The sequence below is a fragment of the Podarcis filfolensis genome, assembly GCF_964270895.1.
Source record: "Podarcis filfolensis genome assembly, chromosome: 5".
Lineage (NCBI taxonomy): Eukaryota > Metazoa > Chordata > Lepidosauria > Squamata > Lacertidae > Podarcis > Podarcis filfolensis.
The window spans coordinates 2,399,902-2,425,532 of record NC_139608.1 but is presented as its reverse complement, the minus strand read 5'-3'; the positions used below and the strand labels follow the sequence as shown (position 1 = coordinate 2,425,532).

The 25,631-nt window shown below is 47.4% G+C and overlaps 1 protein-coding gene and 1 long non-coding RNA gene across 3 annotated transcripts in view; both read left to right on the top strand.

The window, feature by feature from the left end:
* TPRG1 (tumor protein p63 regulated 1) overlaps window positions 1–23,081 on the top strand; it is a 58,733-nt gene extending 35,652 nt beyond the window's left edge. For both annotated transcript variants that reach the window (XM_083612979.1, XM_083612978.1), the window contains exons 5-6: window positions 13,770–13,923; window positions 21,455–23,081. In XM_083612979.1, coding sequence (XP_083469105.1) covers window positions 13,770–13,923; window positions 21,455–21,649 — 349 coding nt within the window. In that variant the 3' untranslated portion in view covers window positions 21,650–23,081. The remainder of the gene's footprint in view (window positions 1–13,769; window positions 13,924–21,454) is intronic.
* The window catches only part of LOC310762298, a 116,434-nt gene extending 91,398 nt beyond the window's left edge, over window positions 1–25,036 (top strand). Inside the window, exon 2 of the long non-coding RNA XR_014547938.1 lies at window positions 24,159–25,036. This is a non-coding gene — a long non-coding RNA (uncharacterized lncRNA). The remainder of the gene's footprint in view (window positions 1–24,158) is intronic.
* Window positions 25,037–25,631: the final 595 nt, after the last annotated feature.

Genomic DNA, 25,631 nt, shown 5'->3' with positions numbered 1-25,631 from the left:
ACTTTCCATGTTTGAGAAGAGATGGTGTCCCACCTCTGCAAAGGAGTGTTTGCTGCAGGCAACTCACACATGAGCTTATGTCAGAGAGAATAACCTATCCTTGTGTGTGTGTGTGTGTGTATGTGTTTGGGGGGGGGGAATGGAGAGGTTTGTAAGCCAAACAGTGTGGGGAAGTCTGTACCACCCATTATTCCACGGATGAGGCAATGCTGTTCACGGAGAGCCAAAATGCCCTTGGCAAGTGATCTCATGTGCTTGAGAAGGCTGGGTGCCTGTTGGTTTTTGGACAGGGGATTAGGCAAGAGTGCAGCTGAGTTTCACTCTGTTCTTCAGCAGGTGGCAGTCTTCCCTCTGGCTACAGGAGGGATGGATGTCCCCAAGGGAGGGGGGCGTGCAAGGAGAAGGGAGGCGCTCCCAAGGGTTATTTCCAGGCAACATGTCAAACCATTTTCTCCTTTCTCTGCCCTTGAGGGCTCTAAATATTCACCCTGGAGAGAGTACAAATTCTAAGGCCGGGAAGAATTTGCTGGCCGAGGTCCTTGCGTTTGCTGGAAGGGATACAGGATTCCTGTCCTTCCTCTAGCCCACCCTCGCTGGCCCAAGGATGGCATGTGCGCAATCTAAGAGTCTTCCACCCCACTGTAGAGCATTGCAAGAGATTTGGGGCTGGCGTGGAGACAGCTCTCAGATTGTATAAGACTTAATGGGCATGCCTGAGATGCTCAGATGGCCCTGAGCACTGAGAAGAGGTTGTGGCTTAGGGAACAGAGGACCTTGTTGTTTGTTGTTTAGTCATTTAGTCGTGTCCGACTCTTCGTGACCCCATGAACCAGAGCACGCCAGGAACTCCTGTCTTCCACTGCCTCCCGCAGTTTGGTCAAACTCATGCTGGTAGCTTCAAGAACACTGTCCAACCATCTCGTCCTCTGTCATCCCCTTCTCCTCTTTCCCAACATCAGGGTCTTTTCCAGGGAGTCTTCTCTTATCATGAGATGGCCAAAGTATTGGAGTCTCAGCTTCCGGATCTGTCCTTCCAGTGAGCACTCAGGGCTGATTTCCTTCAGAATGGAGAGGTTTGATCTTCTTGCAGTCCATGGGACTCTCAAGAGTCTCCTCCAGCGCCATAATTCAAAAGCCTCAATTCTTCAGCGATCAGCCTTCTTGATGGTCCAGCTCTCACTTCCATACATCACTACTGGGAAAACCATAGCTTTAACTATACGGACCTTTGTTGGCAAGGTGATATCTCTACTTTTTAAGATGCTGTCTAGGTTTGTCATTGCTTTTCTCCCAAGAAGCAGGCGTCTTTTAATTTCGTGGCTGCTGTCACCAACAGAGGACCTATTTGGATGCAAAAAGCTCCAGGGTCAACCTTTGGCCGCATCTCCAGGAGGGCTGCAGCCAGGGGTCAATGCAAGCATAAGAACACAGGAAGAGTCTGTTGGATCAGGCCCATCTAGTCCGGTCTACTGTTCTCACAGAGTAGGACCAGATACCCCAATGAGAAACCAGCAAGCAGGATCCCAGCACAAGAGCAGCTCTTGCCTCCTGTGGTCCCCAGAAACCAGGATCCAGAAGCTGCCTCCATCTGTGGAGGCAGAGCAGAGCCATTCTTGCTAGAGCCATCGATAGCCCTCTTCTTCTCCGCCATGAATTTGATGGATCTTCTTTGCAAGCCATCCCAGTCAACGGCCATCACTGTTTCCTGTGCCATAGGAGGGGAGAGGGCTCTTGGCTCCAATTCTGCTTGGGGGTTTCCCAGAAGGGTATCTGACCGGCCACAGGATGCTTGGTGAGATGGGCTCCCTATGGCCTGATCCAGCAGGGTCCTCTTAAGTTCCTATCAGGCCAAAGGCCAAGACATACATAGTTCATTTGTTAGAGCATGGCACTGATAATGCCAAGGTTGCGGGTTCGATTCCCATATGGGACAGCTGCATATTCTTGCATTGCAGGGGGTTGGACTAGATGTTCCTCAGGGTCCCTTCCAACTCTCTGGTTCTAAGATTCTATTATACTCTTGGTGATCCTGAGAGGCAGAACGAGGAAAAACCATTGACATCTATTTTGCTTGTACTCCATGTCTCTTGTAAAAATACGGTCATAACCTTGGATGAATTTACCAAAGGACGGGTCAGGTGCCTTTTTAGACCAGATTGCGATATTCCATGTTAGAAGGCTAAAGTTGGCTTTGCTGAAGTCTAGTCTTTGTCAGTTGTCTTCCGAAGAACTTTTGGAATTTGCCAATTTTTTGTGGCAACTGGCTGTCATTTATTCAGCTGGTATCCTTACATAGTGGTCTCTGTTATACCAGCATATATACAGTATATATACTGTTATGTATTCCTGTTGTGTTTTATGATTTTCCTGATATTTTAAGTGAGCCGGAACTGGTCTATGACCGTAATGTTGTTGTTGTTTAGTCGTTTAGTCATGTCCGACTCTTCGTGACCCCATGCACCAGAGCACGTCAGGCACTCCTGTCTTCCACTGCCTCCTGCAAAAATGACCGTAATAATAAAATTCTAATTCTAATTCTATTCTATACACCATCCTGTTCTCCCAGTGGCTCAGCAGATGCCCCATTGTGAAGGCCACAACAAGCTGGACATGAGTGCAGCCCCCAACTTGGTTAGTAGTTTTCAAGCTAGGAAAAGGAAGTGTTAGAGCCCTCCAGACTGGTTTATTGTTTTTGTGGGGGTCTTGTGCAACATGTCAGTGAAATAACCACAGACCATTTGTAATGGATTTATACCATTGATGGCTGTCGGCTGTGATGGCTATGCTGTGTCGCTGTGGTCAGACGCAGAAAGGCTTCCAAACACCAGTTGGCGAAAACCACAGGAGTGGGGAGCTGTGTTCGAATCCTGGAGATTTCCCATTGAGGCATCTGGTTGGCCACTGTGAGGACAGGATGTTGGGAAAGATAGGCCCTGCAGCCTAATCTAGCAGTTCTGTGTGTTTCAATTTCGATTACAGCCCGGTTTGGTGTTTGGAGGAAGGGGCTGAGCTGGTTGGCTTTTTTTTAGTTCCTCCCCACTTTGTGATGATTCAAGAATCCGTTCTGTTGGACGGGATACAGGAACGAGAGAAGCCGGGACGTTCTGGATTGGCGATGCCATTTGGAGCGTGCCCGGTCTTGCTCGTCAATCTGGCACGAGTCTCCCAGCGGAGGAAAGCAGATGGCTGCCATCACGTTGGAAGAGAAAATGCCACTGGGAGCCAAGTTTGTGGGTTTGGTGCTGCAGCCTCCCCATTGCCCCCCCCTCCAGATTGAGAATTAAAATAAGAAACAAACATCCAACCAAGATCTGAAAGGACGATCTAGTTAAATGCCCTCCTCGCACCTGAGTCATGCTGATTATTTAGGGTGTGTTTTCTGCCCCTTCAGGGGTTTGGTGTGTTCCTGCCAGCCCAGCCCAGCCAGATAATGCCAAATCAGTCCCTTGGCGATGTCTGACTCCATCTCACTTTCTCTGTAGCTCTCAGAAGGCAATTTTAAAAGGCCGTTGCCCCTTCTTTGGAGCAGGGCTTTTTGATCCTCTGGCCACCTCTGTCCTTGACCCAGTCTGGCTCTTCTGATCTTCTTATGATCACCGACAAACCTTCTATAAAATGTTGGCCATACTGGGTTTCTGGTACTTGCAGCTGGGACAGAACATCTCCAGTAAGATCAAGTCCTCTCTCCTTCTTGTATCACACCAGGCTCCTCTTTGGGGCAGTTTCACCAGGTGCTTACCTGTGTCGTTGACCTGCATGGGAGAGAAAGAAGGTGTAGAGCTAAAGCAAACTGCACATGTGCACTTAAAGAATATCCCCTGGTTAAATCAAAGAGCAGGTTCAAAGATGCAGGTAAAAGGTAAAGGTAAAGGACCCCTGGACAGTAAAGTCCAGTCAAAGGTGACTATGGGGTTGTGGCACTCATCTTGCTTTCAGGCCGAGGGAGCTGGGGTTTGCCCACAGACAGCTTTCCGAGTCATGTGGCTGGCATGACTACACCGCTTCTGACACAACGGGACACTGTGACAGAAGCCAGAGCGCACAGAAACACTGTTTACCTTCCTGCCACAGTGGTACCTATTTATCTGCTTGCACTGGTGTGCTTTCGAACTGCTAGGTTGGCAGGAGTTGGAGCAGAGCAGCGGGAGCTCACTCCATCGCGGGGATTCGAACCGCCGACCTTCTGATCGGCAAGCCCAAGAGGCTCAGTGGTTTAGACCACAGTGCCACCAGCATCCCTTGAAAGGTGCAGAGCTAAGCCAGGGAACAGCAGCACAACAGAAAGGGGAGAATCTGCTCACCTCAATCACAAAATCTAAGGTGGATTATGAGCCTGAGAATCCCAACTGAAATAGGAGCAAAAATGTCCAGCGTTTGCTCATTAGTTCCACATGCAGAATGAACATTGATCCGTATCCACTGTTATTGCTTTGAGCCCACAAACAAGAGCTCAGTCAGGAGAGCATGAGACTCTTAATCTCAGGGTTGTGTGCAAAAAGATTCTTGCATTGCAGGGGGTTGTACTAGATGACCCTCATGGTCCCTTCCTGTTCTACAATTCTGTGATTCTATGTCATTTATTATGGCCTCCAGTTTTGCATTGTGTTTCCTTTGCATAGGAATGAATGGAACAGCAGGATGCTCATTAGTTAAGTGTGTAAAATTCCACCACAGGAGAGACAGCTAGGCAGATAAAGTAGCTTTTTTTTATGTCAGAAGTCAAACTGCAGCAGAGTTGAAAGAGAGCTGCGTGTGGCCAACCCAGATCAGAAGAGACATTGATGCCTTCTTGTACCCCTATCTATGAGTGTCATGAACTATCCTAGTTTTGTATAATATAAATATAATATAATATAATATTTATATCCCACCCATCTGGCTGGGATTCCCCAGCCACTCTGGGCGGCTTCCAACAAAATATTAAAATACAGTAATGCATCAAACATTAAAAGCTTCCCTAAACAGGGCTGCCTTCAGATGTCTTCTAAAAGTCAGATAGTTGTTTGTTTCCTTGACATCTGAAGGGAGGGCGTTCCACAGGGCGGGGGCCACCACCGAGAAGGCCCTCTGCCTGGTTCCCTGTAACTTGGCTTCTCGCAGGGAGGGAACCTCCTGAAGGCCCTCGGAGCTGGACCTCAGTTTCCGGGCAGAACAATGGAGGTGGAGACGCTCCTTCAGGTATACTGGGCCGAGGCCGTTTAGGGCTTTCAAGGTCAGCACCAACACTTTGAATTGTGCTCGGAAATGTACTGGGAGCCAATGTAGGTCTGTAAGGTTCGGAGGGCAGGAGTGCCCTGCCATTTGGCTGACGGATGCTGCCACTGCCTCACGCAAGGGTGCTCTGGAGCTGGGAGAAGTAGGGAATTAGGGAATTGGGGAAGGCACTGGGAGGGCAGAGCCAGGGGTTCTGTCATGTGGCCTGTCCTAAAGAGCCCTGCCTTCCTCTGGTGAGGAGGAGGAGGTGGAGAGGCTGCCTTTACAGATTTGAATTAAGATTCAGATGCTAACACAGTCAGATTTTGTGCATGGAATGTGGAGAGGCTGCCACCTTATCCTTTGATTGGGGCTGCAAAGTGTCTTGGGCCAGATAGACAACTAAGACACACACACACACACACACACACACAAACACGCACACATGCTTATTGGACCCACAACTTTTGACTTCCCTCCCCAATCTCGCCGATTCACTTTAAGCAGTAGTCGCTGCTCACTGGCTTAATTCCCAAACCCGTTTGTTTGCTTAAAGTGCCGCATTAGAATGTCCTCCGAAATGCATTTTGCGGCAAAGGGGATTCATTGCAGGAAGCACCCAAACCCGCAGCCTGAAATGCTTCCCCTAAGTGATTTATCTCCTGAAACCATGCGGGTAATTAGAGGAACACAAAGAGGAGATTCGAAAATCCCGGTGGGATTATCGCCAAAAGGCATTGTCTGCAACGCCGGCCCTTAGGGTTGACGAGAGCAGCAGCAGCAACAACAACAAACAAGCCCAGGGCAGGAATTGGACACAGGCCTCTTTCAGGACAACAGGGGAAATCGTGGATGGTCGCCCTTATCTGGCCAAATATGGCATGGTTGTCGTGGCTGATAGCTCTCCTCCATGAATTTATCCAGTCCTCTTTTCAAGTGATCTACTTTGATGGCCATCAGTGCATCTTGTGGGAGAGAGTTCCACAGCTCAACGGTGTGCTGCATGAAGAAATAAACTTCCAGGAGGGATGGGAGGAACATTGGGAAGGGGAAATGAGACATAGCCAGGATACTTTGGGCCTAAGGGTCCATTAATTCTAGCTTTGCCTCCCTCTCTCAGGAAAGAAAACGCTCTTCAAAAGCATGAATAATATCTCACTAAGTCGCTAGTAAAGCCCTCTCTCCATTTCCCACTTTGATTTTGGGACGGCACTTAGGCTGCCTTGTAAACTGGGCTGCTGAACACTGTAATTATCCCGGTCTTTGGCTGCGTCGCTTCAAGGGCGTAGTCTCTGCTCAGAGTTGCACCGCCCTGGAAGGCAGAACCAGTGCATGAGAAAAGGGAAGCGAGAGGCAGGAGAGGGAGCCTGGAGAGAATGGCCGCCCGGCGTCAGGGGTTCTTCGGCTGTGAGGGGTAGCTCAGTTGCTAGAGCATGAGACTCTTGAACTTGGGGTCATGGGTTCGAGTCTGGCATCGGCTTAAAGATTCCTGCATTGCAGGGGGTGTACTAGATGACCCCCAGTGGACCCTTCCAACTCTGTAAATCTGTGCTTCTGGGATTATGCACTACAGAGGGTTACATGTTGTTGTTGTTTAGTCATTTAGTCGTGTCTGACTCTTCGTGACCCCCTGGACCAGAGCACGCCAGGCACTTCTGTCTTCCACTGCCTCCTGCAGTTTGGTCAAACTCATGCTGGTAGCTTCGAGAACACTGTCCAACCATCTCGTCCTCTGTCGGCCCCTTCTCCTTGTACCCTCCATCTTTCCCAACATCAGGGTCTTTTCCAGGGAGTCTTCTCTTCTCATGAGGTGGCCAAAGTACTGGAGTCTCAGCTTCAGGATCTGTCCTTCCAGTGAGCACTCAGGGCTGATTTCCTTCAGAATGGATTTGATCTTCTTGCAGTCCATGGGACTCTCAAGAGTCTCCTCCAGCACCATAATTCAAAAGCATCCATTCTTCGGCGATCAGCCTTCTTTATGGTCCAGCTCTCACTTCCATACATCACTACTGGGAAAAGCATTGCTTTAACTATATGAACCTTTGTTGGCAAGGTGATGTCTCATTGCCCTTTCATGGATCACTGCCTTGCCATGGCGAAGGGGCTTGAATAACTCAGAGAAGCTATGAGCTATGCCATGCAGGGCCACCCAAGATGGACAGGTCATAGTGGAGAGTTTTGACCAAACGTGATCCGCCTGGAGGAGGAACCGGCAAGCCACTCCAGTATCCCTGCCAAGAAAACTCCATGGACAAAGACAACAGAGGGTTACATAAGAAGGCCCATCTAGTCCAGCATCCTGCTCTCACAGTGGCCAACCAGATACCTGTAGGAAGCAGGATCTGAACACAAGAGCCCTCTCTGACCAGTAGCCTTCAGCAGCCCTCTCCTCCATGGATTTTCCCAACCCTCTTTTTAAAGCCATCCAAATTGGTGGTTAGCACCGCTTCCTGTGGCAGCGAGTTCCATAGTTTCATTCGTATAGACCAGTGGTTCTCAAACTTTTTCCCCCCAGCCACACTTTCAGAAGAAAAAAATGTTCATGCTTTTTTAATTAATAAGAAATACATTTTGCTGGGGGGGGGGGGGGTGGAGTGGAGAATTCTTAGCAGTGCATGATTTATAACCTAGAACACAACTACTTTATAATATGATCATGGGGGGTCCATAAAGTATAAAACAATGCAGCTACACAAGAAGACGAATAATTTCCCCGATATAATGATAAACGAGCCCTTTATATACATTCCTTAAGTTGTTATACAAGCTCGATGAGAGGTGTGAGCTTGCTTTTTCCAGGCAATCTCATTTATATTATGTCTAATTCGAGTCAAACAAATTCTCCTCTCCTCATTAGCACAAAGAAGCCTTTCTCTTTTCTGATCTTCCCTATTTGTCCACGTTGGAAATCTCTGCTCACAACAATATGTCATGGAGAACTGTAGAAGAATAGCCAAAGCTCTTGAAGAGGGGCATGGCATGGATACTGTTTTCAGTTGTATATATATATATATATTATGCTATGCTATGCTGAAATGTTTACCGTATTTTTCGCCCCATAGGACGCACCGGCCCATAGGACGCACCTAGTTTTTTTGGGGGGAAATAAAGAAAAAATAATTATTCCCCCCCCCCAGGTGCGGGGCTGGCTAGCGGAGGACTGTGCGAAACCCGAAGCTTGGGGTGTGCTGAGCTCAGCGCGCGTCTCCCACGGCTAGCGGATAGCTTCCTGAAGCCTGGAGAGCGAGAGGGGTCGGTGCGCACCGACCCCCCTCGCTCTCCAGGCTTCAGCGAAAGCCTGCATTCGCCCCATAGGACGCATACACATTTCCCCTTCATTTTTGGAGGGGAAAAAGTGCGTCCTATAGGGCGAAAAATATGGTAAATGTTTCTTTGCCTTTGAGTCTTCCTGCCTCCCTTGCCCTCCTCTCCTTTGAAAACCACTGCTATTGCCTCTGGTGTTCCTTCCAGATCGTCGGTTCAAAGAGTTCAGTTGTGTGTCCCCTGGAGCCTCTGTCTCTCCCCCCCCCCCTACAAGGCCTCCAACACAGGCTGGACAGCAGATAGTTAACTTGGTTGAGCCCAAAGCCTTTTGGAAGGTTTCTTGGTCATGCGCCATGCGACTCTGGAGAACATAAAGGCAGCAGCTGCTTTTGGGGTTTTGGAGCAGCTCAGGCCCGTGGATAGAATTGTAAGCACTCTCTGAAAAAACACACACAAAAATTTGGTTTTGTCTGACTCCGTGCCAAACTCTCGGGGGACCGACTTGTCATTATGGGGGGAAGAAAGAAACTTCTCCTGATGTCATGCAGTCAGCAAAACCCACCAGCGCCCACTTGCCCTCTGAGGTGCCAACTTTTCACTTCCTTTGGGTCGCTAACATAAACAAACATGGAGGCTGCAGCGTCCTACGTTGCTGGGGAGAGAAGCCTTTGCGGGTTTTGACGGAGGAAAGGGTTTGGGCCACCGGTTCTTCCTGCATGTTTGTAATCTCCCCCCCCCCCCCACTTTCCCCCTTGCTGCGCTTCCACGCCCAGCCTGCGGAGCAAGAATCCGTGTCTGCATTTCCTCGTAAATCTTGGCGTGCCGCCTGGGGCTACCCTTTTAATTCCCTCTCTGAGGTTTGCAGGGAGGAGAGGCTCAGGCGGACAAAGAGGATGGGAGCCACCGTTGTGCTGCTTTAGTCATCGGAATGGGTGCTCCTCTGTAGCTCTGGGTGAGGGAAGAAATGTGCTTGAAAAAAAGGACAATAGGGGGAAAAGATAAATTTATTGTCATTGTCCGTATATACACAGTATACACAACAACGAAAATCAAACACCCCCCCAAAGACCGGGTTCACATACACATTTACACGTATTCCAACACTCTCATCCTATTCAGACATAATCTATAAAACATAACATAATCCAGAATATAACATAACCTATTTAAAGGCATAACATAACCTAAAACCTATCTCATTCCTTCCTACTCCCTGCTTGCTATTTCTTGCAACTGGCCCTGAGATCATTATTTAGTGCAATCAGAGCTCTTGGATAGAAACTATTCAGAAGGCGTGTGGTTCGTGTTTTCATTGTCCTATATCTTCTGCCCGAAGGCAACAGTTCAAAGAAGTTGTGAGCAGGATGGGTGGGATCTCTCAGGATATTGTGTGACTTCTTCAAAGTGCGAGACGTGAAGATCTCATCCAGGGTTGGTAGTTGGAGCCCAATAACATTCTGGGCAATTTTAATTATTCTCTGTAAAGCTTTTTTATCCGTTTCGGAGCTGCTCCCATACCACGATAATACACTATAGGTTAAGACACTCTCGATGGTACTGTGATAATAGGACAGAAGTAGGTGCTGAGATAGATTCAGTCCCCTGAGCATTCTCAGGAAATACAACCTCCCCTGCACCTTCCTCACAACCATATTAATATTTGCAGTCCATGAGAGGTCCTCAGAGATATAGATGCCCAGGTATTTAAAACTACCAACCCTCTCCACCTCCTCGCCATTTATGTACAATGGTAAGAATACACTTTTCTTTCTCCTAAAGTCAATTATGAGTTCTTTGGTTTTTTTGGTGTTAAGCATAAGATTGTTTTCTTTACACCATTGAATTAACCCCTGTACTTCTTTCCTATAAGCAGTCTCATTGTTCTCACTAATGAGCCCCACCACTGTTGTATCATCCGCAAATTTGATGATTGTGTTGGACTTATACAGTGGGGTGCAATCAAATGTGTACAGGGAATAGAGAAAGGGACTTAGCACACATCCCTGAGGGGCTCCTGTGCTTAATACTAGAGTAGAAGAATAGTAAGGGGAACTTGGGGGAAAGACTGGAAAGGGCAATATCTGAAGAGAGAAGGGAATGGGCTCATGGTGAACTTATTGCTCTGGTGATGACGTTTTGATTTTCGATTTAACCACTAAACCATAGACTTGATTCCCCCCCCCCACTTCCCTCCCTGACCATTTCATAGAAAAATAGAATAACTGAATCCTAGAATCCTAGTGTTATGTACTGAGTTGAATAGGATGCAAAATGCAGCAGTCTGATTGGTCCTAGAACAATAGGATCCAGAATGCAGCAGTCTGATTGGTCCACAGGAGCCACCCAATCCAGCTCCAGGTGGAAGTGAATCCGCAACCTGATTGGCCTACAGGAGAATCCCGGAATTAGCCAATCACATGGGGCCCATTGTGTAAATAATGTATATAAGGCAGACATTCTGGGGGAACTTCCATTCCTCCTCACCCCTATGAGCTGAATAAAGAGCATGAAATCCACACTCGACTCCGAGTATATTTCACCTAGAATTGTAGAGTTGGCTAAGCAGGAATCTCAGCTAAAGCACCCATGACAGATGGCCTTCCAACCTCTGCTTATAAACATCCAAAGAAGGAGAGTCCACAACCTTCTGAGCGAGACCGTTCCACTCTGGAACAGCTCTTGAAATTTAGTCAGAATCTCCTCCCTTGCAACTGGGATCCATTGCACTGGGCCCTATCCTCTGGAGCAGCAGAAAGCAAGCTTGCTCCATCTTCCATGAGACAACCCTTTTGATCTTTGAAGATGGTTATCATATCTCCTCTCAGTGTCCTGTTCCCCAGCATCTATGACAGATGACCATCTGACCTCTGCGTGGAAACCTCCAAGGAAGGAGAACCTTGGAGGTTGTTCTGCTGTTGAACATCTCTTGCCATCAGTCGTTCTTCCTAAGGGTTCATCTGAATCTCATTTCTTCTCATTTGAATCCTTCGGTTTGGCTCCTACCCTCTGGAGCAGCAGCAGATGCTTGCTCCCTCTTCCATGAGACAGCCCTTGAGATATTTGAAGATGGCTACCATATCTCCTCTCAGTCTCTTTTCCAGGCTAAAAATTCCCTCAATTGTTCCTCATACGGCTTGGTTTTCAGACCCTTGATCATCTTGGTCGCCCTCCTCTGCACACCTTCCAACTTGTCACCATCCTTCTTAAATTGTGGTACCCAGAACTGGACACAGAAGTCCATAATAGAGCGGTACTATTATTTCCCTTGATCTTGATGGTAGACTTCTCTTGAGGCCACCTAGAATTGGTCAGTGGCAATGATTCCTCTGGCTAGCAGTTTCCGGAAACCACAGGAGGGAAGAATTCCTCTTGAGTCCGGATTGTGTTTGTGGGTTTCCCAGAAAGGGCAACTGTGAGAAACAGGATGTTGGACTAGATGGGCCATTGACCAGAAGGCTCTTTTTATGTTCTTTAGCTAGATAGAAAATAAGAGGTGGAGCTTGAATATCAAAATACTAAATATCGGAAATTGGCAAAGAGGCAGGAGACGAGATCTGTGCTGTGTTTTTGTTTTTTCACTTATGTTCTGAGCCAGGTGCTTTCTGAATGGGAAAAAAACAAAAAACAAACCAGGTCTTGGGAAACGTTTTGTCCCTGAGACGCTTTTTGCTTTTCGTGTTCCAGAACTTGGAAGCCATCAAAGAGCCCCTGCTTGTGGGATCGGCTCAGGGAGGGAGCAAAATAAAGGTTTATTTAGCTCATTTCTCAGACAATACAAACCCAAGCCAGAGTTTTGGCACCCGCAGCAGAGGTGTTTGGGAGGTTTTACAGTAATTACATCTGAAATGGGAAACCTGTCGTTCCCCCCCCCCCATATTTTTTTTCTAAACATCTAATCTGTCTCTTTTACTTAAGAAAAATAAAAAAGTAGCATTAGTTTCAGTGTACCTACAAATACTTTTTAAAAAAAGAAGCAACCCCCCACAATGCACACACAGAGAGAACCATAAACAGTTGAGTCTAGTTCCTTTAAATCGGTGTGTTCCTGCAGCCACCCCCAAACACTCACAACTCAGAATGCTTCTGTTTTCCACCCTTCTCAGCCTCATAGAATTGTAGAACTGGAAGGGACCCACAAGGGTCATCTAGTCCAACCCACTGCAATGCAGGCATCTCAGCTAACAAATCACGGACAGGTGGCCATTCGACCTCTGTTTTCTGCAACTCCAGAGGGTAGGTCCCAAACCAATGGCTTCGAGTTGCAAGACAGGAGATTCCGACTAAACACCAGGAAGAACTTTCTGATAGTAAGAGCTGTGGAACAGTCTCCCATGAGAAGTGATGGATTCTCCTTCACCAAAGGCTTTTCAGCAGAGTTTGGGTGGCCATCTGTCATGGATAATAATAAAAATAATATTCATAACAATAATAATAAAATTTATTTATACCCCTCCATCCCCAGCCAAGACCAGGCTCAGGGCGGCTAACACCAGATATAAAAACAATTGATTGAAATACAACTTTAAAAACAAGATTAAAATACAACATTAAAACATCAAAATGCAGCCTCATTTCAGCGGAAACTCAAATCAAAAACTTTTTTGGGGGTGAAAACGTCAAGTCTTCACCAAGGCCAACTATCCAGACTGGTCCTACGTGGGCCAGAAAAAAGCCAGGGAAGTCCCCAAGTAGGAGTCCCATCACAGAAAGAGAAAGGAAAAGGGAAAGAGGGGGAGGGGATCAAGTTGATTCCAAGCCAAAGGCCAGGCGGAACAACTCTGTCTTACAGGCCCTGCCGAAAGAAATCAGATCCTGCAGGGCCCTGGTCTCATGAGGCAGAGCGTTCCACCAGCCGGGGCCAGTGTTGAAAAGGCCCTGGCTCTGGCAGATGCTTCAGCTGTGATTTCTGCATTGCACGGGGTTGGACTAGAGGACCCTCAGGGTCCCAACTATACAACTCTATGATTCTTGTGCCTCCTCTAGCATTCTCCAGGCCTCATTCTATGGAACAAGGAAGCCATTGTGGCACAATGGTTAGAGTGTTGGACTAGGACCTGGGAGATCAGGGTTCGAATCCCCAAACAAGCCACAAAGCTCACTGGGTGACCTTGGGCAAGTTACCACCTCTATGCTTAACCCACAGGGTTGTTTTGAGGGTGAATTGTGGGTAGAGAACAACCGTGTACACCAGTTTGAGATCCTTGGGAAGTAAAGATGGTATATAAATGAAAGAAACAAACCAATTGCCCTTCTTGATCTGTCTGCCGAAAAAGACAGTGCCTCCTCACCTGTCCAAATGTTTCGCTTTCTAGGAGGGAGGGAGAAGGCCTGAGGATCTTCTGGGACAAACAGCGAGAGCCATCTCTCCTGGCGCGCTGGAACCCCTTCTCCACCGACATGCCTTACACGACCTTCACTGAGCACCCGGTGAAGAACATCAACCAGAGGTTTATCACCATCTGCCAGGTGGGCCACAATGGGTCAAGAGGGCACATAAAATGGATTGGGCTAACAGTAATACTGTGTCAGGCAGGGGAGTTTCCCCCCTCTCCCTTTGGTATCTCACTGATCAGAATCAACGAGCCGTTGATAGTTTTATAGTCCTTTTCATTACAGCATTGTGTTGCCAACACAGACAACCCTCTTCTTCCTCTTCTGAACTGATCTGATCTGCCTGCTGCTGCATACCCCAGCCTTCGTCTTCAGAGTACAGCGGTACCTCGGGTTACATACGCTTCAGGTTACAGACGCTTCAGGTTACAGACTCCGCTAACCCAGAAATAGTACCTCGGGTTAAGAACTTTGCTTCAGGATGAGAACAGAAATGGTGCAACGGCGGCAGTGGGAGGCCCCATTAGCTAAAGTGATGCTTCAGGTTAAGAACAGTTTCAGGTTAAGAACGGACCTCCAGAACAAATTAAGTACTTAACCTGAGGTACTACTGTATTCCCCGACATACCGAGGGTATAATCCAGTAGCTTCCAAAGTGGACATCCCAATGTTAACAGTAACAATTAAAAAAATAACAGAGAGTTCCCTTGCAGCTCATCTTGAGACCAACCTCTCTCTTGAGAGCAGCTTGGAGTAAGGCAATTCAGAGTGGGGAAACGGCCGGCAGGGACAGGGTTAAGCCCCTCTCCCCACGCACCCATTCCCCACTCCTATTTGCAGCTTCCGCGGACTGCTTTTCTTAAAAATTAAGCTCTGAGGATTGGTAAAGGTAAAGGGACCCCTAACCATTAGGTCCAGTCGTGACCGACTCTGGGGTTGCGGCACTCATCTCGCTTTATTGGCCGAGGGAGCCAGCATACAGCTTCCGGGTCATGTGGCCAGCAGGACTAAGCCGCTTCTGGCGAACCAGAGCAGCACACAGAAACACCATTTACCTTCCTGCCGGAGTGGTACCTATTGATTTACTTGCACTTTGACGTGCTTTCGAACTGCTAGGTTGGCAGGAGCAGGGACCGAGCAACGGGAGCTCACCCCGTCATTGCGGGGATTCGAACCGCCGACCTTCTGATCAGCAAGTCCTAGGCTCTGTGGTTTAACCCACAGCTCCACCAGTGTCCCTGAGGATTGGTACCGACCTATAATCAGAGACCGATGGACCCGTCAATTTAGATTTCTCATTTTCCCAATCTTAAGCTTGGTTCACACATTTTCACATCAGTTTGTGATTGATTTGGCTTTTTTTAAAAGAGGCCCTCCCATATTAGTGCATCCGTCTGCTAAAGTATTTACATGATTTTAAAAAATTTGAAGGTAATTTATAGACCACCTTTCATTGTAAAAGTAACAAGGCAACTCCCAAACGAAAACAAATACAAAATACTCATTTTGTTTGCAATTCTGACTGACGGACACATTTTTGCAAGCAAGTTTCCCATGTATAGTATATTGTTATGTTTTCGCTGAGGTATATGCACACGCTTTTCCTAATAGACACGTTCTTGCACTCCTTTGTTAATTATTGGAGAGCTACACAACAAACTGCAGGAAAGTGTGGACTTTGAAGGATGCTCCAGTCACAATACCCAGTTTGAGAAATCTGCATAAAAATGTTCACCAATCCAAATTTCTCCCCGCATAAGAATTTAAGAAGAAGCTGGTGCAGGATCAGACCAATGACCAGCAAGCAAAGGAGCATTTGAGCAAAGGAGTCCTTTTCCTCCTGTGGCTTCTAGCAACTGGTCTCCAGAAGCATTGCTGCGTCCAGCCGTGGTCATTGTGGATAGTGGCAATTGTGACCGGTAGCCACCAATAGGCCTTCTTTTCACCAGCGGCTAATCCCGGGTTAAAGAAGACTTGCATGGGCGACTGAGCCCTCCACATAAATTTCTAAATGTAGAAATGCAGGAGGGATGTGTGGGCGGTTGCAGTAGCCACAGTGGGCATCAGATAAACGTCATGGCATGAAACTGAGATCATGCAATAATGGATTCCTGGTGCCTTAATGTAAACAGGAAGTGAGTGGCATATGCCCCCCTTCTCCCCGCAGTGTGAAATATAAGCTCCACAACCATCGATTTGAAACCACACATGCTCAGGTCAAAAACAATATTTCCTCCTCCCCAAATTATCTCCCCATCTGCACACTCGTAAGGATGTCAGTAATCGGATCTCCCTGTGGAAAACAGAGCGAGAGAAGGAGTGCAGAGTGGCTTGTTCAAAGGGACGCTCCGTCGCCTCTGAGTGCTTTAATCCAGCTTTGGGGAGCGTTGGGAAGTTGTCCCCTTTTCAACCCCCCCTCCCTCGTGGGCACAAGGAAAAGGAGAGAAAAGAGGTTTTATTTTCCTTCAACGAGACGGGGTGGATTTCTCGCCCAAGTGGTTTCAGGAAAACATCCGATTTGGCAAGAATGGAACCGTTCACACTTCAAGAGATGAAGGAGCTGCTAGGAATCTCACAAACTCCGAGGGCAAGGAGGGAGGGAGCTTGCGGGCTCTGAGATCATCTTGGGAGAGCAAGGGGTGAAACCGCACGCGGGTCGGACTTCTCAGGTCGCCCCTCCAACCCCGAAGCTTTCATTTGAAGGACTCCAGGTGCAATCGCTTTTCAGCAATCCCAAATACTTGCAGCAGGAAACACAGGCAGAGATGTACCTCCGGTGGAAAGGGACCAGCACGTGAGGCACGAACACACAAAACACCGCCTTTTAGATTTTACAGCAGCAAAATGTGGTCACAATAGGGCAGCCCGCCAGAAAGCATGCAAGCAAATAACATAGTCTACCAGGGCAGCAGAGATCTTGGAGACAGAGCAGAAGCAAACACATGCAGGAACTTGAAGTTTAAGCCCAGCCTAGACATTTGGGCTTCCTAAGCTGCTACTAGCTAGGCCTGTCCTTTAATAGTCCATTCTGGCTAGATTTTATTGCCCCTTTTAAAAAATCGGGTTTAGTCCAGGTTCCCAGCTGGGATTTGCTGCAGCCACTTAGAGCATCACTGCAGGAAAGCGGGTGGTGAAGGTGGGGAGAATAAATTTTTAGTATTTCTGTTTAATGCATTTTTATCTCATGTTTGCGTGGCAAGGTCCCAAACCTTCCCGGGAAATGAAATAAATACACATGAAACAATATATTTGGTTACAAAAAGACCACAACTTTATTTGTTATAGAATGTGAGTGGTATTGGCTTAGGCATTGGAAACCACACAACTATGTCTTACTTCTGCCCATCTTGGAAGGGTTAACCACCAGTAGGGGGAGCTCTGCTGATGCACATCAACTAGGGACTCCCCCAGGGTCACCGCTAGGGGTCGTGCCATGGCCCTAGCCCCCCGTCTGGGGCTTCAGATGGAGACCCCCCCCCAGATTCCTTTAACAGAATACCCTTGGAATTTGGAGGGGTGGGTGATGGCCACTACCTCCTCTCCCCTCCCCTCCCCTTCAACCGAATACTCCAATGCCTAACCGCCAAACCTTACAAAGTTGTGATGATTTGCTACGAGGTAGGCGGAAAAACCAAATGGCCGGTGCCAATTTGCCAAGTGGAAAAATTCCTACCAGGCCCCTTGGACAACCAAGGCGACCAACTGAGGTCCATAGCAAGGTCAGGAGATAAAGAGCCTAACCTAAGGGAGGGAGGGAGGGAGAACTGGCCGAGCAGAGAGAAAGACAGGGGCGAGTCCTCGGCTGTGGGCAGTTTAAATAGCCTGCGCCATGCCCCCAGACCATCCGAATTGGACGGCCTAAGGGTGACATGGCTGAGGACCATTCAATGGCGCCGCGGAGGGCTTGCTCCCGGCCCACAACGACATCTCCCCAGGAACGGGACATGGCTTTCTCCCAAGTTGGGATTCAAGGCAACACAGAAATTTTTTGAAACATTATACAGTGGTACCTCGGGTTAAGTACCATATTTTTCGCTCTATAAGACTCACTTTCCCCTTCCTAAATAGTAAGGGGAAATGTGTGTGCGTCTTATGGAGCGAATGCAGGCTGCGCAGCTATCCCAGAAGCCAGAACAGCAAGAGGGATTGCTGCTTTCACTGCGCAGCGATCCCTCTTGCTGTTCTGGCTTCTGAGATTCAGAATATTTTTTTTTCTTGTTTTCCTCCTCCAAAAACTAGGTGCGTCTTGTGGTCTGGTGCGTCTTATAGAGCGAAAAATACGGTTCTTATTTCGTTCCCGAGGTCCGTACTTAACCTGAAACTGTTCTTAACCTGAAGCACCACTTTAGCTAATGGGGCCTCCTGCTGCTGCCGCACTGCCAGAGCACGACTTCTGTTCTCATCCTGAAGCAAAGTTCTTAACCTGAAGCACTATTTCTGGGTTAGCGGAGTCTGTAACCTGAAGCGTATGTAACCCGAGGTACCACTGTACAAGGAGTAATAAGAAGAAACAAGTTAAAATACAATAGAACACATTTGGAACCAGCAATTAAATTCCAATTTGTCAGCCCAGCAATCAACGTCTTCTGCACTTTAGTCTCCAAAGGCCTGTCTGGGCAGGAAGGTCTCAGCCTGATGGTGGATGGATAACCAAGGAGGGAGCCAGTCCACTCTCTTGGGAGAGAACCCCTCAATCTAGGAGCAGCCCCGGAAAGGCCCTGTTTCAAGATGAGCAGGCACTGAGACAGCCATCCACCGAGGAAAGGATTTGGTTTAGGGCTTTAGGGTGTGGCAAGGTAGCATGACCCGGATTCCAAAGTGCCCTCTCCTTTCCCAAGAAGGCGCCTGCATCACTTCCTGGTGGGCGGCACGGCTAAGGAAAACCCCAAGCCGATTTCCATTCAGGATGGTGCCTGGAGACACCTGTCTCCAAAGATTTGCATTTGCAGATGACGAATCAGTGACTTTTCTGTGATGTCAGCGTATCTGAGAAGGGTGAGCTGCTTTTGCACTCGAGGGATATTGGCCAACTACATCACACACTCCTAATGCCTGCAATCGGTTCTTCCTGCTAATCTTGTTGGGATAAGCAACTTTATTGCAGTGGTATATTGTCATGGCAGGGAATCCTGTGGCTGCAACTGGCTCAGCCGAGGGGTGGTGGTGGCATTGAATGACCACGACATTCCTGCTGCTCAGGGAAGAGACCTCTCCAAACATTCACACTCCAGCTTCTGTGGCGGAAGAAAACGTAGCTGAAATGAAAACGTATTTGGGGCCTGATTAAGGCCTGGAGGGAGTGATAAAGGTTGAGATGAAGGGGACAGATTTCCACCTGCTTCTTGACATTCAGAGCCCTAGAAGCAGAGGGATGGGTGAATCTGCTAAATTTGGTTCCTCATTATTTTCAGCCTTAATTTCAGTTCTCCTTATTTCCACAGCAGCTTATTTCCTTCCTTCCTTCCTTCCTTCCTTCCTTCCTTCCTTCCTTCCTTCCTTGTCCTCATGAACATTTATTAGCACCTTTTTTCCAGATTTCTCCTAATGTACAGATTTGTGAATACAATTTTGCCTAATATATACATTTTTTGCAAAGCAATTTTGGTGCATGCTTCACTCTGGCATGTACATTTTGCACAAATTACTTTATTGGAGAACTGCATTGAGGGTTTCAGAGAAGTGCAGATTCCACGGAGGGCTGTGTTTGGGTTCCTGCACTGTTTCAGAAAGTGCAAACTGAGTAGGTCCTCCTTTAAGTGGGAACCTGAATCGAATTTCTCAGCCCACCCCAGCTGAGCATCACATCTGGCCTGGAACCGAGCTGGCAATTCTCACTACCCATTAATTGCTTAGTTCCAGAAATACAGTTCTTTGCACTGAGGAGCTTGCAATCTCCATGTCGAACTCTGAAGCGATGTGTGTGAACCTGCGTGAAGAGGCAACAGGGGGTTAATCATGAGCAACACGGCTTTGTTTCCCCCAAACACCCACCAGCTATTTCTTCCTGAGTTGTGTCTCTCGCTCAGGGCCGTCTTACCCTAGAGGCTAGTGGCATGGGGCGCCAGGGCGCAAAGTTCTGGAGGGCACCAGGGAAGAGGCGGAGCCTGGACGCGGTGCCTCCTGGCACCAGCTTGCCACCCTTGCCCGCCTCCGCCATGCCACGCTGAAGCAGTGCCGTGCCCGGAGCCTCCATCTGCCATGGCCAACATGGCACAGAGAGGCCAGCTGAGCCAGGAAGCGCCGCTTCCATCCTCCGCCTCTTCCCCGCTGGAGGAGCCGCCCTCCCTTAAAAACTCTGGGAAATGGGGGGGGGGCGCTGGAGGGAGCTTTGCACCACGGCGCCGGATATGCTTAAGACGGCCCTGCTCTCTCTGTTTACTCTCGAGATTTTGGCACCTCTCCATGGGGTCTGTCTGTCTGCCTGGCGTGTAACCCAACCTCCTTTGTGCTCCCTGGGTTCTGAGGATGTCATGTTAGAATTCACTGCCATGGACCGCTTTTAATCCTCGATCTCTGAATGGGGGCAGAAAGAGCCAGCATCTTTCGTGTGCACAAGATTCCGAAAGCTCCTGAGACTTTCAGAGCAGGAATTGGGGGGGGGGGAGGATTTTTCATGCACCCCATGAGCCTGCAGCGTATTTCCAGTGTGGGACAAAATATTCTCTGGGGAGGTGGCAGAGGGGTGGTCGAAGGACAAGTGGAGATTCCTGGTTCCTCAATATTCTCAGCAGCGAGATGGCCGGGATTCAGTTTCAAATGTTATTTGCTGCGGACGGCCAAGCATCGCTTGGTTTCCTAGGCAGGCTGTTGTTTTCCTTCAGTTGCAATGGGAGCGACCCACAGAATGTGCACAGTGGCTGGCTGGCTTTGGCCATTCCTGTCAGGGTATTTTTAATATGTGGGCATCCTTAGCACCCAGCCACACTTGAGAAATGGGGATGGGGTAAAAATTTGTTTTGGTTTGGCACTTGTAGGCAAGTAGACCTAATTTTGCAGGGTGTGTGAACCAAAGCACAGAGATCCTTCAAGAGTCACACTTCTCTGAATTTTGCAATGCAGTTTGCCAGCCAAGTATGGCGTACAAGAATGCATGTGGTAGGGTGAAGCGTGCATAGAAAGGTATATATTAGAGAGGGTAACATCCAAAAATGTGTTATATTTGAGATTTGCAAAATAAATAAATACATGTGTCTGTATTGGACAAAACAGCACGTACATGTGTACATTAGGAGAAAATTGCACTAAAATATTGCTGAATTTTCATGTGGATTTTTTTTAAAAAAAAGATTTGCAAAATGATGTAGAAATTTGGAGAACTGAAGAGTGGAAAAACTGGAATCTCGGGCAAAACTGATGCAGCTATCTTTCCCTGTGCCTACTTCTCCTGTCCTGGATTAGTTCTCAAAAAATTCCAGGGCAGTTCTGCATCCTTGCATAGAAGGAGTGCGGGAGATTTGCATTTGTATGTATTTGTGGCTTCTTGATTCCTGTGGGAGGCAGTTCCACAGTTTGCACTGTGCAGAGAAAGCCTCCTCTTTCTATCTGCAAGGTTATGATGGCCCAACATAAATTATTACCAGACCAGGCTACAAATCTATTGTCCTGTTCAGCAGCTCCAAAAAAAATGTGGCCAGCCTGACCGGATTCTTCTCCTGCCTTTCTGCAGATCTCTGCCTTCACTGCCATGCTGGTTCAAGCAGTCCAGAATGCCGAAAGAACGGATCCCACAGCTGGCCGAACTGCCGGGGTGGAGGTGGCCCATGAGCCCCTCCTCATAGAGACCTACACGGGGCTGATGTCTTTCCTTGGAAACCGAAACAAGCTGGGTTATTCCCTCGCTCGGGGGAGTTTTGGCTTCTGAACGTCCGGCGAATTGGGGGTTTTCCTTTTGTGGTGAATGTGTTGTGTTTATTCCTCCTGCACCTTGAAATGTTGCTAAAGAGGGTGGGGGTAGCTAATGAAAGGGCTGTGAGATGCAAAACCCCCACCCGGCCTTATAATGTAGGAAACTGTGTGCTGAGTCCAACCATGTAGCTCATCGTGGGCATCATCTCAGGCTGGAAGCAGCTCTCCAAAGTTGCAGACTTTTCCCAGGATTACCCTGGGGGTTGGACCAGGGACCTTCTGGATGCAAAGCAGCTGCTCTGAGCTACCGTCCTGGAATGGCAAAACCTCCTTTTGCAGGGTTCAGGGCTACACAGGATTTAACCACAGGGTCTGGAAAGATCTCCCCTGTTGAAAGGAGACGCAGTTCTCTAGAAGCCTGACAGCTGCCTGCAAGCCAATGGCCCATCTAGCCCAGCATCCTGTTCTCATAGGGGCCAGTCAAATGCCTGGGGAAAACCCACAAGCAGGAGCTGAGCACAAGAGCAACACTCTCCCCTCCTGTGGTTTCCAGCAATGGACGTTCAGAAGCATCGCTGCCTCCAGCTATTGAGGCAGAGTATAGTCATAGTGGTTAACAGCTCCACTAGTGTTCATAGAATTGCAGAATTGGAAGGGAACTTGAGGTTCTTCTAGGTCAGCCACCTTCAGTGCAGGAATGTGGTATCTGAGGAACATCTGAACACGATGCTCCTTGGTTTTTTTCCATTGCAAGCTTCTCTCCTGATAACTCAGGTGTTTCAACACCTGAGTTGGATGCTTACCTGAGATTCCTGCATAGATGGCACTCGGGGTCCTTTCCAGTCTTTGATTCTATGAGCATTAAGAGAATCCTCAGGAAAAATAATCTCTCAAAGGACCTGTTGATGGCATTTTACCATTGTACTGTGGAGAGCGTATTAACTTATAGTCTTTGTATGTGGTTTGGGAGCTGCACGGTCAGGGAAAAAACAATGTTGTCCAGGGTTGTAAAGACTGCAGCAAGAATAATTGTCTGCACTTTTCCCACCTTGGATCAAATTTATGCTTCCAGGTGCCATAAGAAAGCTGCAGAGATAGCGCAGGATCGATCTCTTTCAGCTTCTGCCTTCCAGAAGAAGGTCCAGGGTTATAAAGACTAGGACCAGCCACCTGAGAAACAGTTTCTATTCAAATGCGATTTTGGTTTTAAACGCAGTGTAAGGAGTCTCTATGGGAGTATATTGTATTTAATTATGGGGTATCAGAGTTTTTAGGGGGCTAACCAGGCTGGGATAGCTGGGATAGCAGCCTTGTTGGTTTCTGAATGTCTGGTGTAGATTTTCAATTTCGTTGTTCTGTATGGGACAATGACAATAAAGATTATCGTATCGTATTAAGCTCATTGTATCTAAAATGCAGTGACAAGAAAAAAGAAAATCCATGGCACATTTCAGTGAATCTGGCCCTGTTGCCAAAGCAACACCACCCTCGCCTAGTCTCAGGTTTCCACCTCTACAACCTAGGGATTAGGCAAGCCTACCCAGCAAAGTTGTTGTACAAGGCAACGTGGAGTCCTTAGAATACTCTGTGGCTGCAGTCCTAAGCCACTGAATTCCATGGGGCACAATGTGAATTGCATAGGACTGTGCCCTAGGCTGCAATATAAGTGCTATTATTTCAGTGAGAGTGGCTGAACAACTGTTGTTGTAAACCATAGAAGGAAAGAGTTGCTCAAGTCCTTGTTTGTGGGTTTCCCATAATGGGCATCTTGTCAGTGAAGTTCTACTCAGTATTGAACCAGAGTAGATCCCAATGTATAGTTGGCAGCGTAACAACTTGAACATGTTGCAGGATTCCCAACAAATAGACCACAGGCCATTGTATTTCATCCAGCTGAGCTTTACTGCTTTGTTGTTTAGTCGTTTAGTCATGTCCGCCTCTTCGTGACCCCCTGGACCAGAGCACGCCAGGCCCTCCTGTCTTCCACTGCCTCCCACAGTTTGGTCAAACTCATGCTGGTAGCTTTGAGAACACTGTGCAACCATCTCGTCCTCTGTCGTCCCCTTCTCCTGGTGCCCTCCATCTTTCCCTACATCAGGGTCTTTTCCAGGGAGACTTCTCATGAGGTGGCCAAAGTATTGGAGCCTCAGCTTCAGGATCTGTCCTTCCAGTGAGCACCCAGGGCTGATTTCCTTCAGAATGGAGAGGTTGGATCTTCTTGCAGTCCATGGGATTCTCAAGAGTCTCCTCCAGCACCAGAATTCAAAAGCATCAATTCTTAGGCAATCAGCCTTCTTTATGGTCCAGCTCTCACTTCCGTACATCACTACTGGGAAAACCATAGCTTTTACTATACGGACCTTTGTTGACACCTTTGTTGGCTTTACTGCTACTGAAGACAAATGAACATGATGGTCACAAATCCATTACATTCAGGATTGGCCCTGTCCATAAGAAATCCAGTTGCAGCAGGCTTAACGTAAACTTACAATAACTTGTAATAAGACTAAACCTTAACACTATAGCATACTATGTATAGAACACCACACCAGAAATAAAAGAAATAGAAAGAGAAACCCAGGCTCCTTCTGGCCTCACTATTATAGCCAGCATGACCTTGACAGAAAGAGAGAAGAGAACCAATTTAAGCCAAGTGTACTCATCTTCTCTGAAGGAATAACCCAAACAACATGAACCTTCTGCTTGTTTCTTTCACGCATAGGAGCTTCCAGAACCCTCTTGAATTGAGTAGAATAGGAAAGATCTCTACACATCAGGGCAATACTTTTGGCACTAGGAAATGCAAACTGGCACATTGGGTCGGCCACTGTGAGAACAGGATGCTGGACTAGGGGATAAGAGAGGTCATCTGGAAGACAGGTCACACCCACCTGTCCAGGTGATGGAATTGGCTTTGCAGTTGGGTCAGAGAAAGCTAAAGGCGCCTGGGGAATTGGGGCTGGGTGCAGGATGGATGGGGTCCCCAACAAGGTACCATCTGGTGCCCACCCTACGAATGAGACACACACACACACACAATTCCCATAACAAATGACAGGTCATATAGCCTAATCTAGGTGACCCTGGTGCCTCAATCTGTACCCCAACCCTGGACCAGAAGTTATTTTCTTCTTATTGTTTTATTTAAGTTACGTTTGTGTTATCTAGATTATTAGCTGGCCATTAGAAGAACAGTTGTTTAGAGATTGCTGCTTGAGTTTGATTTTCCTCGTCCCTCTTTGTCTCTTTTCCTTTGTGTACCATGTTTTTCTTTTTTCTATTGTACGTCCGTGGGAAGAGACTGCCTTGTTTTGATAGTATGTAAGCTGCTCTGGGAGCCTTTATTTGCTGAGGAGCAGCGCAAAAATGGTCCCAATAAAGACATAAATATTCTGTGTTACCATATTAAGAGTCGGTTGAATTATTTAGAATTTTGGGTCAGGGAAAGCAACCATGTCTTTGTTTGAGGGAAGGGCAAAGCGAGGAAACAGTAAAAGGAATTATTAGGTGTTTAAATAGAATGTGAAAACCTTGACAAAACTATCGATGAAGTGGGGGAGGGGAGTTAAGTAATCAATTCACAGATGGGTGGAAACTACATTCAGTTCACATTTAAAGTTAAATCTTCCTAACTGGTACTTTTGAAAACTATTTGAGAACTGAAACACAGCAATCCTTTGGAATCTGCACTGCTCCAAATATTGGACTGTGGTTTTCCAGCCAAGTAATGCATACAAAAATGCACATATTAAGGTAAACTGTGCATAAAAATGCAAATGTTGGTGAAAAATAAATTTGAAGATACATAAGGAAAATATGGAGCGTATTTATATTAGGCAAAATTGCATACAAAATGTATCTGTTAGGAGAAATCTGCATTACAATGCTGATGAATTTTCACAAATAACTTCTTTAATAATAATAATGATAATTGCAAATTGATGAGGTAGTGCTGAAAAATAAACTCAGATTGGAAAAGCGAGAAACTGAAAGAAACC